Source organism: Ursus arctos, unplaced genomic scaffold (assembly GCF_023065955.2).
Source record: "Ursus arctos isolate Adak ecotype North America unplaced genomic scaffold, UrsArc2.0 scaffold_22, whole genome shotgun sequence".
Classification (NCBI taxonomy): domain Eukaryota; kingdom Metazoa; phylum Chordata; class Mammalia; order Carnivora; family Ursidae; genus Ursus; species Ursus arctos.
In genome coordinates, this window is record NW_026622897.1 from 45,885,264 (window position 1) to 45,897,497 (window position 12,234).

General features: G+C 36.0%; 1 protein-coding gene across 4 annotated transcripts in view; it reads right to left on the reverse strand.

Annotated features, from left to right (window-relative positions):
- ANKRD42 (ankyrin repeat domain 42) overlaps window positions 1-12,234 on the reverse strand; it is a 64,606-nt gene that overhangs the window by 9,903 nt on the left and 42,469 nt on the right. For all 4 annotated transcript variants that reach the window (XM_026518351.4, XM_057316882.1, XM_057316883.1 and 1 more), the window contains one exon: window positions 10,019-10,194. In XM_026518351.4, coding sequence (XP_026374136.2) covers window positions 10,019-10,194 — 176 coding nt within the window. The remainder of the gene's footprint in view (window positions 1-10,018; window positions 10,195-12,234) is intronic.

The window sequence follows — 12,234 nt, forward strand, 5'->3', positions numbered from 1 at the left end:
AAAAATACTCACTGGACTTGAGGACAGTGGAGAACATCAGTGAGACTCTCAACAAAGAGATAGAAAACATAAAAAAGAACCAATCAGAGATGAAGAGCTCAATAAATGAAATTAAAAATACAGTAGGTGGAATAAATAGTAGACTAGAGGAAGCAGAAAAATGGATTAGTAACCTGGGGGACATAGTAATAAAAAGCAACCAAGCAGAACAGGTGAGAGAAAAAAAATAATACAAAATGAGAATAGACTTAAAGAACTCAGCGACAACATCAAGCGTAATAACATTTACATTGTACAAATCACAAAAGGAGAAGAGAGAGAGAGAAGAGGGCAGAAAATTTATTTGAAGAGGTAACAGATGAAAAATACCCGAATCTGGGGAAGGAAACAGAAATCCAGATCCAGGACGCACAGAGAGCACCCAACAAATTCAACCCAAGGAGGTCCACACCAAGACACATAGTAATTAAAATGGGAAAAACTAGTGACAAAGAGAGAATTTTAAAAGCAGCAAGAGAAAAGAAGACAGTTACATACAAAGGAAGCCATAAGGCTATCAGAGGCTTTTTCAGCAGAAACTTGGCAAGCCAGAAGAGAGTGGCATGATATATATATATGGTGCTGAAAGGAGAAAGACAGCAAGAGAGTAAAAATACCCTAAGCTTGCCTTATCCCACAAATACAGTGGGGTAACTATCAAATCATCCATTTAAATCATCCAGAAATTAATCTGAAGACTCGCAAAACAAACTCCACAACTAAAGACAGGGAAGAATTCACATTGAAGTAGGTAGAAAGTACAGAGATGTGCTTTAGTGGGGAAACAGATGCCGACTGCTGTGGAGGGGAGGGAGCCATGGTCACAGATAAAGGCAAAATAGAGGAGCACAAAGAGGAATGCACAAGGAGAACATTTCCCATAGCCATTGGCTTGAAATGTGAAAGGGGCTGAATTTTACGAATTCTTGCAACCAGAGGGGATTAAAGCCTGAAGTTTTAAGTGTCAGTGGGCTGGGATCTGGGAGCATCAAGAGGCATTGGGGCTGCTCTAAGAAGGCAGGCAAACAACCCAGGGACAGACTACCTGTGAACAGTGATCTAAAGAACACCTGGGCACACAGTGGAGAAATTATTTGCTCTTCTTGGAGCATATACCTGAGAGGAAGCATTCACAGAGATATCACTACAGGGATTTCCCTCCCCTGCTCCTCAGCATAAACATAGAGTCACCTGCAAGGAAGCACCACAGCAGGATACTGGCTGCTTAACTTGCATACACTAACCCCACCTCCTTGTGTTCTGGGGCAACTGCCCTTCTCAGTCAAGCATTCCTCAGACCCAGCATGACAGGCCCCTCCCCTAGAAGACCAGCACAAACTCCTGCCCACACCATGTCTCTCAACCAGAGAGTTTTGCTGGACTTCAGTTCCAGTGGAGGTGGTGACAGGTCTCACTTCACAAGCAGACCAGAGCAACCTAGTTAAAACTCTCTACATTCAGGCCAGGGACCAAACACTGCCCCCAGCAGGCAAGGAGAGCCTCTGCAGCCCACTGGCCTGAAGGATAGAGCAGCCAAAACACAACAGCAGATTGCACACAGCACACACCTGAGACACTTCCTGAAACACCAGGGCCTAGCCACTGCATGACCTCCTCTTCATAAGGCCATTATTTCCAGGAGCCGGAGAAATAACCGGCTTTTCTAACACAGAGAAGCAGGCAGAGACTAGACAAAATGAGAAGACAGAGGAAAATATCCAAAATCAAAGAACAAAATAAGGCCACTGCCAGAGATCTAAGTGAAACATATGTAATTAACATGCCTGAGAAATGTGTCAAAGCAATAATCATAGGGACACTCACTGGACTTGAGAAAAGAATGGAAAACATCAGTGAGACACTTACCACAAAGATAAAAGAGTTAAAAAAGAATCAATTAGAGAAGAAAAGGGCCATAAATGGGATTAGAAACACACCTGATGCAATGACAGAAGGCTGGAAGAAGCAGAGGAATAAATTAATAACCTAGCAGACAGAGTAATAGAAAGCAATGAAGCTCAACAAAAGAGAGAAAGAAAAATTATGCAAAATGAGAACAGACGTAGGGACTTCAGTGACTCCATCAAATGTAATAACATTCATATTAGAGGAGTCCCAGAAGAAGAGGAGAGAGAAAGGGGGGCAGAAAATTTACTTGAAGAAATAATAACTGAAAACTTCCATAATCTGGGGAAGGAAACAGATATGCAGACCCAGGAGGCACAGAAAATCCCCATCAAACTCAACAAAAGCACCCATACCAAGACATATTGTAATTAAATTTGCAAACTATAGTGATAAAAAATCTTACAAGCAGCAAGACAAAAGAAATCAGTAACTTACAGAGGAAACCCCATATGGCTAGCAGGAGATTTTTCAACAGAAACTTTGCAAGCCAGAAGAGAGTGGCATGATATAATGACTGTTCAATGGGAAAATTCTGCATCCAAGAAAACTCTATCCAGCAAGGCTATCGTTTGGAATAGAAGGAGATATAGCTTCCCAGACAAAAGCTAAGAGTTGGTGACCAGTAAACCAGCCGTGTGAAAAATATTAAAGGCTACTCTGAGTGGAAAGGAGAAACCAAAAGTGACAGGAGTAAAAATGAGTATTTCTGTAAAAAAATCAGTCAAGGAAGTCACAAAAAAAGATATAAAATATAGTAACATATACCTAAAATGTAGGGAAGAGAGGAGAAAAGAATGGATTCAAACTTTAATGACCATCAACTTAATGTAGGCTGCTATATGCAGAAGAGGTTATATACAAACCTATTGGTAACCATATGTCAAAAATCCCTAATAAACATGCAAAGAAAAAATAGAAGAAATCCAAACATAACACTAAAGAAAATTAGCAAAAGATGAAAGAGAAAGACAAGAAAGGATCAAAGAAGATTTCCAGAAACAACAAATCAAGTAATAAAATGGCAATAAATACATATCTATCAATAATTACTTTCAGTGTAAATGGACTAAACACTCCAATCAAAAGACAAAGGGTGTCAGAAGGGATGAAAAAGTTAGACCCACCTAAATACTCCCTACAAGAAATTCATTTTAGACCTAAAGACACCAGCAGATTGAAAGTTAAGGGATGCAGAAATATTTATCATGCAAATGGTTGTCAAAGAAAACTAGAGTAGCAATACTTACATCAAAAAAACTAGACATTAAAACAAAGACAGTAACAAAAGACAAAGAAGGACACTATATAATAAGAAAGGGGACAATCCAACAAGAAGGTATAACAATTATAAATATTTAAGCAACTAACATGGGAGCATCCAAATACATAAAACAGTTACTAATAAACATAAAGGAACTAACTGATAATAATACAATAACAGTAGGGGACTTTAACACCCCACATACATCAACGGGCAGATCATGTACACAGAAAATCAACAAGGAAACAATGCCTCTGAATGACTCACTGGACCAAATGAACTTAACAGATATACTCAGAACATCACCTTCTAAAACAGCAGAATGCACATTCGTTTCAAGGGCACATGGAATATTCTCCAGAATACATCACGTATTAGGACACAAAACAGGCCTCACAAATTCAAGAAGATCAAAGTCATATCATGCACCTTGTCTGACCACAAAGCTATGAAACTAAAAGTCGACCACAGAAAAAATCTGGAAAGACCACAAATACATGGAGGTTAAACAACATGCCACTAAACAATGAATGGTCAACAAGAACAACAAAAAATAAATTTAAAAATACATGGAAAGAAATGAAAATACAATGGTCCACAATTTGGGGATGCAGGAGAAGCTGTTCTGAGAAGGTAGTTTATAGTAATACAGGCCTACCTCAAGAAGCAAGAAAAATCTCAAATAAACAACCTAATCTTACACCTAAAGGAGCTAGGAAGAGAACAACAAATGATGCTGTAAGCCAGTAGAAGGAAGGAAATAATTAGAGAGGAAATAAATGTTAGAGAAATTAAAAAAAAACAAAACAGAACAGATCAATAAAACCAGGAGCTGGTTCTTTAAAAAAAATAAGAAAATTGATAAACCTCTAGCCAGACTCATCAAAAAGAAAAGAGAAAGTACCCAAAGAAATAAAATCACAAACGAGAGAGGAGAAATAACAACCAACACCACAGAACTACAAACGATTATAAAAGAAGATTATAAAAAACTACATGCCAACAAATTGGACAACCTAGAAGAAATGGATAAATTCTGAGACACAAATAAATTACAAAAATGAAAAAGAAATAGAAATTTTCAAAAGACTGATAATCAGCAAAGAAATTGAATCAGTAATCAAAAAAACTCTCAACAAACGAAAGTCTAGGGCCAGAGGGCTTCAAAGCCGAATTCTACCAAACATTTAAAGAAGAGTTAATACCTATTCTTCTCAAACTATTCCAAAAAAATAGAAAAGAAAAAAAACTTCCAAATTCTTTCTATGAGGACAGTATTACCTTGATACCAAAACCACATAAAGACACCGCCAAAAAAAGAGAACTACAGGCCAATATCTCTGATGAACACAGATGCAGAAATCCTCGATAATAGCTAGCAAACTGAATCTATGTGATTTTTTCCTGGGTTGCATAGGTGGTTCAATATTGGCTAATCAATGTGATACATCACATTAATAAAAAGAAAGGATAAGAACCACATCATCATTTCGATAGATGCAGAAAAAGCAACTGACAAAATATAAAATCCATTCAAGATAAAAACCCTCAACAAAGTAGGTTTAGAGGGAACATACCTCAACAGAAGAAAAGCCATATATGAAAAACCCACAGCTAATATCATCCTAAATAGGAAAACTGAGAGCTTTCCCTTTAAAGTCAGAAACAAGACAGGAATGTCCACTCTCACCAATTTTATTCAACATAGTACTGAAAATCCTAGCCACAGCAATCAGAAAACAAAAAGAAATAAAAGGCATCTACACTGTAAGGAAGAAGTAAATACAACAATCCTAAATCTTTGGATTTAGCAATTCTAAGAGGGAGACTTATAGTAGAACAAGCCTACCTCAAGAAACAAGAAAAATGTCAAATAAATAATCTAACCATTTACCTAAAGGAACTAGAAAAAGAACAAACAAAGGCCAAAGTTAGTAGAAGAAAGGAAATAATAAAGATTAGTGCAGAAATAAATGAACTAGATACTTAAAAAACAAAAAAACAAAACAAAACAAAACAAAAACAAGAGAAAAAATCAATGAAACCAGGAGCTGGTTCTGTGAAAAGGTAAAACTGATAAACCTTTAGACAGATTCACAAAAAAAAAGAGAGAGAGAGAGAGAGGACACAAGTAAAATCCAAAATCAAATAGAAGTAACAATCAACACCACAGAAATACAAAGGATTATAACAGAATACTACAAAAAAATTACATGCCAACAAAGAGCCTAGAAAAAATTCATAGAAACATATAAACTTTCAAAACTGAATCAGGAAGAAATAGAAAATCTGAACAGACCATTACTAGTAATGAAACTGAATCAGTAGTCAAAAAACTCCCAACAAACAGAAGTCCAGGACCAGATGTATTCACAGGTGAATTCCACCAAATATTTAAACAAGAGTTAATACCTATTCTCTTCCAACTATTCCCAAAAATAGAGGGAAGGAAAACTTCCAAACACATTCAACAAAGTTATCGGTACCCTAATACCAAAACCAGAGACACTACAAAACAAAGCAACAACCAAAAAAGCAAAAAAAAAAACCAAAAAAACCCCACAGGCCAATATCTCTGATAAACATAGATGCAAAAATTCTAAGGAGTATTGGCAAGCCACACTGAACAACACATTAAAAGGATCATTCACTATAATCAAGTGGAATTTATTCTGGGATGCAAGGGTGGTTCAGTATTTGCAAATCAATCAACATCCACCACATCAATAAAACAATGGATAAAAACCATAAGAACATCTCAATAAAATGCAGAAAAAGCATTTGACAAAATTCAACATCTGTTCATCGTTAAAAAAACTCTCAATAAAATGGATTTAGAGGGAACATACCTGAATATAATAAAAGCCATATATGACAAAGCTGAAGCTCACAAAATACTCAATGGTGAAAAACTGAGAGCTTTCCCTCTAAGATTAGGAACAAGATGAGAATGTCCACTCTCACCACTTTAATTCAACATAGTACCAGAAGTCCTAGCCACAGCAATCAGACAATAACAAAAAACTTTAAAGACATCCAAATTGGTAAGGAAGAAGTTAAATTGTCACTATTTATAGATGCCTAAAGACTCCACCAAAAGTAATAAATGAAATCAGTAAAGTTGCACAATACAAAATTAATCCCCAGAAATCAGTTGCATTTCTATACACTAAAGTAGCAGAAAGAAAAATTAAGAAAACAATTCCATTTACAATTGCACCAAAAAGAATAAAATATCTAGGAATAAACTTAACCAATGAGGTGAAAGACTGATACTCTGAAAACTATAAAACACTGATGAAAGAGACTGAGACAACACAAACAAATGTTAAGAAATACCTTGCTCATGGACTGGAAAAACTAATATGGTTATAATGCCCCTACTACCGAAAGCAATCCACAGATTCAATGCAATCCCTATCAAAACACCAGTATTATTTTTCACATAACTAGAACAGATAACCTTAAAATTTGTGTGTTAACTTCATAAGATCCTGAGTAGTCAAAGCAATCTTGAGAAAGAACAAAGCTGGAGGTATCAGAGTCCCAGATTTCAAAATATACTACTAAGCTGTAGAAATCAAAACTGGCACAGAAATAGACAATAACAGAATAGAAAGACCAGAAATAAATCCATGTTTTTACGGTCACTAATTAATCTACAACAAAGGAGGCAAGAATATACAATAAGGAAAAAGACATTCTCTTCAATAAATCGTTCTGGGAAAACTGGACAGCTATATACAAAAGAATGAAACTGGACCACTTTCTTACACCATACACAAAAATAAATTCAAAGTATACTAAAGACCTAAATAAAACCATAAAACTCCTAGAAAGAAACATAGCACAGTAATTTCTTTGACATTGGCCTTAGCAACATATTGATGGATAGGTCTCCTAAGGCAAGGAAAACAAAAGCAAAAATAAACTATTATAACTACATCAAAATAAAACCTCTACACAGTAAAGGATACCATCAATGTAACAAAAAGACAACCTAGTGAATAGAAGAAGATATCTGCAAATGATAGCATCTGATAAGGAGTTAGTATCTAAAATATATAAAGACCTTATAAAATTCTGATTAAAAATCTAATTTCTGATTTAAAATGGGCAGAGAACCTGAATAGAGACTTTAAAAAGAAGACAAATAATTGGCCAACAGATTTGAAAAGATGCTCAACATCAATAATCATCAAGAAAATGCAAATCAAAAACACATGAGGTATCACCTCATACAAGTCAAAATGGCTAGTATTTAAAAGACAAGAAATAACAAGTGTTGACAAGGATGTGGAGAAAAGGGAACCCTTGTGCGCTGTTGATGCAAATATAAACTGGTGCAGCCACTGTGGAAAACAGTACGGAGGTTCCTCAAAACATTAAAAATAGAAATACAGTCATTAAAAATAGAATCCAGTAATTCCACTACTGGGTATTTACCCAAATAAAACAAAAACGCTAATTAAAAGATATATGCAATAACCCTATGTTTATTGCAGCCTTATTTACAATAGCCAAGATATGGAAGAAACCGATGTGTCCACTGATGAATGAACAAAGTAGGTATAGTATATACAGATACAACGGGACATTACTCAACTATAGAAAGGAATAAGGTCTTGCCTTTGTGATGACGTGGATGGAGCTAGAAGGTATTATGTTACGTGAAATATGTCAGACAAAGACAAATGCCATGTGATTTCACTAATTTTTGATATCTAAAAACCAAAACAAACATACAAACAAAAACAGATTCTTAAATACAGAGAACAAACTAGTGATTGCCAGGTGGGTGGATGGGTGAAATAAAGGGGACTAAGAGGTACAAATTTGCAGCTATAAAACAATTAAGTCACAGGGATGAAAAGTACAGCATAGAGAATATAATCAATAATGTTGTAAGAATGTCTGATGGTGGCAGATTGTGACTACATTTACCACGGTAAGTAAGCACTGAGTAATGTATAGAATTGTTGACTCAGTATGTCGTACCCCTGAAACTAATAAAACACTGTATGTTAATTATGTATCAATTACAAAATGTAAAAACAGAATCTACAATGAGATACCACTTCACACTCACTAGAAGAGCTTTAATCAATCAGACAAACAACAAGCATTGGCAAAGATGTGATGAAACTGGAACACCTATGCATCATTGGTGGGAATGCTAAATGATGCAACCACTTTGGAAAACTGTTTGTAAGTTCCTCAGAATGTTACACATAGAGTTACCAAATGACTCAGCAATTCCAACTAACACCTAGGTATATACCCAAGAGAAATGAAAATATATATTCACACAAAGATATGTATATGAATGCCCACAGCAACATAATAGCCAAAATGTGAAAGCAACTCAAATGTCCATCAACTGATGAACAGATGATAAAATGTGTTATAACCATACAAGAACACTATTTGGCAATAAAAAGGAATGATCCACATTACAGTGTACATAAACCTTGAAAACACTGTTCTAAGTGAAAGAAGCCAGTCACAAAACACCATATATGGTATCATTCCATTCATATGCAATGTCCAGAGTGGGCAAATCTATAGAAACAGAAAATGGATTACCAGTTGCCTAGTGATGGGGTTTGGGAGGAAGGAAGAGGTAAGTAGGAGTAATGTGGAATGATTACTAATGAATGTGGGGTTTCTTCTAGGGGTGATGGAAATGTTTAAGAATGTATTATAGTGTTGGTTGCACAAATCTGTGAATATACTAAAAAAACATTAAACTAGATACTTTTTCTGAGGTACTGCTCTAGTCCCTTAGCCTAGAGCTGTGCACACAGTATATATTGGAATATGAGTTGAATGAATGGAATGCTTCTTTATTCTTTTTTGCGTATCTAAATTCTGGCCACCCCTCGGGACACCTGGGCAGCTCAGTCAGTTAAGTGTCTGCCTTTGGCTCAGGTCATGATATCAGGGTCCTAGGGTTGAGCCCCTCTCTGGGCTCCCTGTTCAGTGGGGAGTCTGCTTCACCTTCTCCCTCTGCCCCTCTCCTCCACTTGTACTCTCTTTCTCTCTCACGCGAATGTGTTCTCTAATAAACAAATAAACCTAACTAATTAATTAATTCTGGCCACCCTTCAAGGAAAAGTCCAAATTGCACTTGTGAAAAGCCGCCCCTGCTACTCTATCCTGAGTGAACAGTTTTTTTAAACTCATGACCTAGTAGCTCAGGCCAAGAATCTAAGAGTCAACCTTGATAATTCTCATTCTCTAACCCCTCAGTTCCAAATCTATGAACAAATCCTATCAGTTCTATCTTCTTTTTTTTTTTTTAAGATTTTTTTTTTTTTTTTGAGAGAGAGAGAAAAAGAAAACACATAAGCGCACGTGCCTGGGGCGGGGAGGGCAGAGGGAGAGACAGAATCTCAAGTACACTCACTGCTAAGCACAAAGCCAAGGTGGGACTCGATCCCACAACCCTGAGATCATATGTACAACACTGTGTGTCACACAGTAGACACTCAAAAGATATTTGCTATTATTATCTGTAAAAATCATTTGCCAACTAACCATGAAAATTCTTGAGATGTTTATTTCCCTGTTTCCTATGATCCATTTAAGTAGTTTTTTCCCCTTGGGGGACAGAGATCATGTCTTACATTCTTTATGTGCTCAAAAACCCCTAGTACAAACACTTGTACTAGTCTGGTTCCCCCAAAAAATATCAAAGTATTTTACTTCACAGATGGTAAATGTCTTTAGAATAATTTCCAGATATGTGGCAAATACTGGCTATGGTATTTCTTAAACAATAAATAACAACAGAGTTGGCATACTTACTTCTGGCATCTGTCTTATCCGACTCACTGAGACATAAATCATCCTTGGCATCAGTGCTTCCCTCAACACCATGCCTTAAAAAAAACTTTATATCATTTTCATCAATTTCATTCTTATCATCTATGTCATATTTCTGTAGCCCCTCTAATAGCTTTACAGCTGCTAAATGGGCAAACCTGTAGAAAAGAATCAGTAATTAATAAGATTCACAATCTTCTTCAAATTGAAACTGCAGTTTGCACTTAATTTAGCAACTTATGCTCTCTACATTATGCCACCAACCCATTCACCAGTGAAGGAGCAAAACTGCACCTGAAGGTCAGTGACAGTTCAACATACCTCCAGCTCAAAGAGTTACTGGACACTAAGGACAAATGGGCATGTTAAAGGCTATTCCATAATTTTTTATTGGCAAAAATCCAACTGGGAGAAGAGACCCAAAATCAAAAGAATATGTGGGGTGCCCCCAGACAGAGCTGCTCAACTGAACAGAATGCCCAGAACCACCCTACTTGTTACCTATATTTACTATCTTTTTTGATGGCCTAATTTAGATTTTAGAAATAGTTCTGGTTCCAATTTTAGGGCTAAACTATACCTCTAGGCCCTTAATTTTCATCCTTCCTCAACCCAAAAACTTGGCATGGCTTTGAAATTTAATGAAAAAAGAGTGACTTTTCCGTCCACGTTTTCTATTTTCTTTGATCTTTCCCACATCTCTATGAAACTTCCAGTAATACACCCTTGGTTTGGGAGCTGATGTTGTGATTGCATGTAATCTGCATAGTTTTCTTGCAGTCTTACTAAATGAAATGTTTAATGTTTTCTCTTATAACATGGAGAACTACTCAAACACAAAATCTCAAATCCTATTTTTTCCACATACTTATATAACCACATGCACACAAATATCCTTACCTTTCACTAGGTACTACACATAATTAAAGATACAGTAACAAACAGTAAGTTTCAAGGTCAAAAGAATTCATTATCTCTACTACTAGGTTAAAATGAACAGCTATCATTTACTGAGTACTTGCTTTATGCCAGATTCATAGTGTTTCTGTAACACTACACACACACCTAGCATTTTGATGCATGAATTACAAAAATTCTAATATAGTGGAATCTCATTGTGCAAATTTTAATTTCCATTTTCCTAATGAAAATGATTTTGAGCACTTTTTTCATATACTTATTTGCCATTTGTATATTTTCCTTTGGTGAATGAACAATATCAAATGCTGGAAAGATAAGAAACAAAAGAAACTCTCATCCGCTGGTGAGAATGCAAACTGGCATGGTCCCTTTCAAAGGCACTATGGCAATTTCTTATAAAGTTAAACATAATCTTAGCATATGACCCAGCAATCCTACTCCTAAGTATTTACCCAAGTGAACTGAAAACTTAGGTCACACAAAAACCTGTACATGAATGTTTACAGCAGCTTTATGCATAATTACCAAAAAAATGGATATAATCAATATATCTTTGACAGGTTAGTGGATTATCAACCTATGGAATACTATGGAATTCTACAGCCAATGGAATACTACTCAGCTATAAGAAAGAAATGAACTACCAATACATATGAAAGAATCTCATATATAGTTATGCTGACTGAAGGAAGCCAGATATATAAATATGTACTGTACAACTCCATTTACACAAAACTATAGGAAATGCAAACTAATCTACAGTGACAGAGAGCAAATCAGCATTTGCTTGGGGAAGGGGAAGTGGGGAGCAGTGGGAGGGAGAGAGATTATAAAGAAGGCACAAGGAGACTTTTAAGGATGATGGATATGTTCACTATCTTGATGGCAGTAATGGTTTCATCAGTATGTACATGTCAGAATTCATCAGTTTGTACTGTACAAATATGTGTACTTTGTCATATGCCAATTAAGCCTTGATAAAGCTGTTTTCCAAAATAAAAATAAAGTGAGTTGATAATGATCTTAGGTATATGGTACCTAAAACCATGCTCCAAGCCTTCAAAGAAATCCCTCAAAATTGTAAAGAGCACGAATTCATAAAAATTGCAGAGCAATTCAATGCATGATTAGCATCCTGTTGGGCCTCATTTGCAACTTTTAGCCCACATTCCTACTTAAGATTCAAGCAGTTCTGGACCACATAAAATTCCTTAAACACACAAGGTACAATCTTACAACTCTTCCTCCTTCAAGAATCAGCATAAATGTTTCCTCCA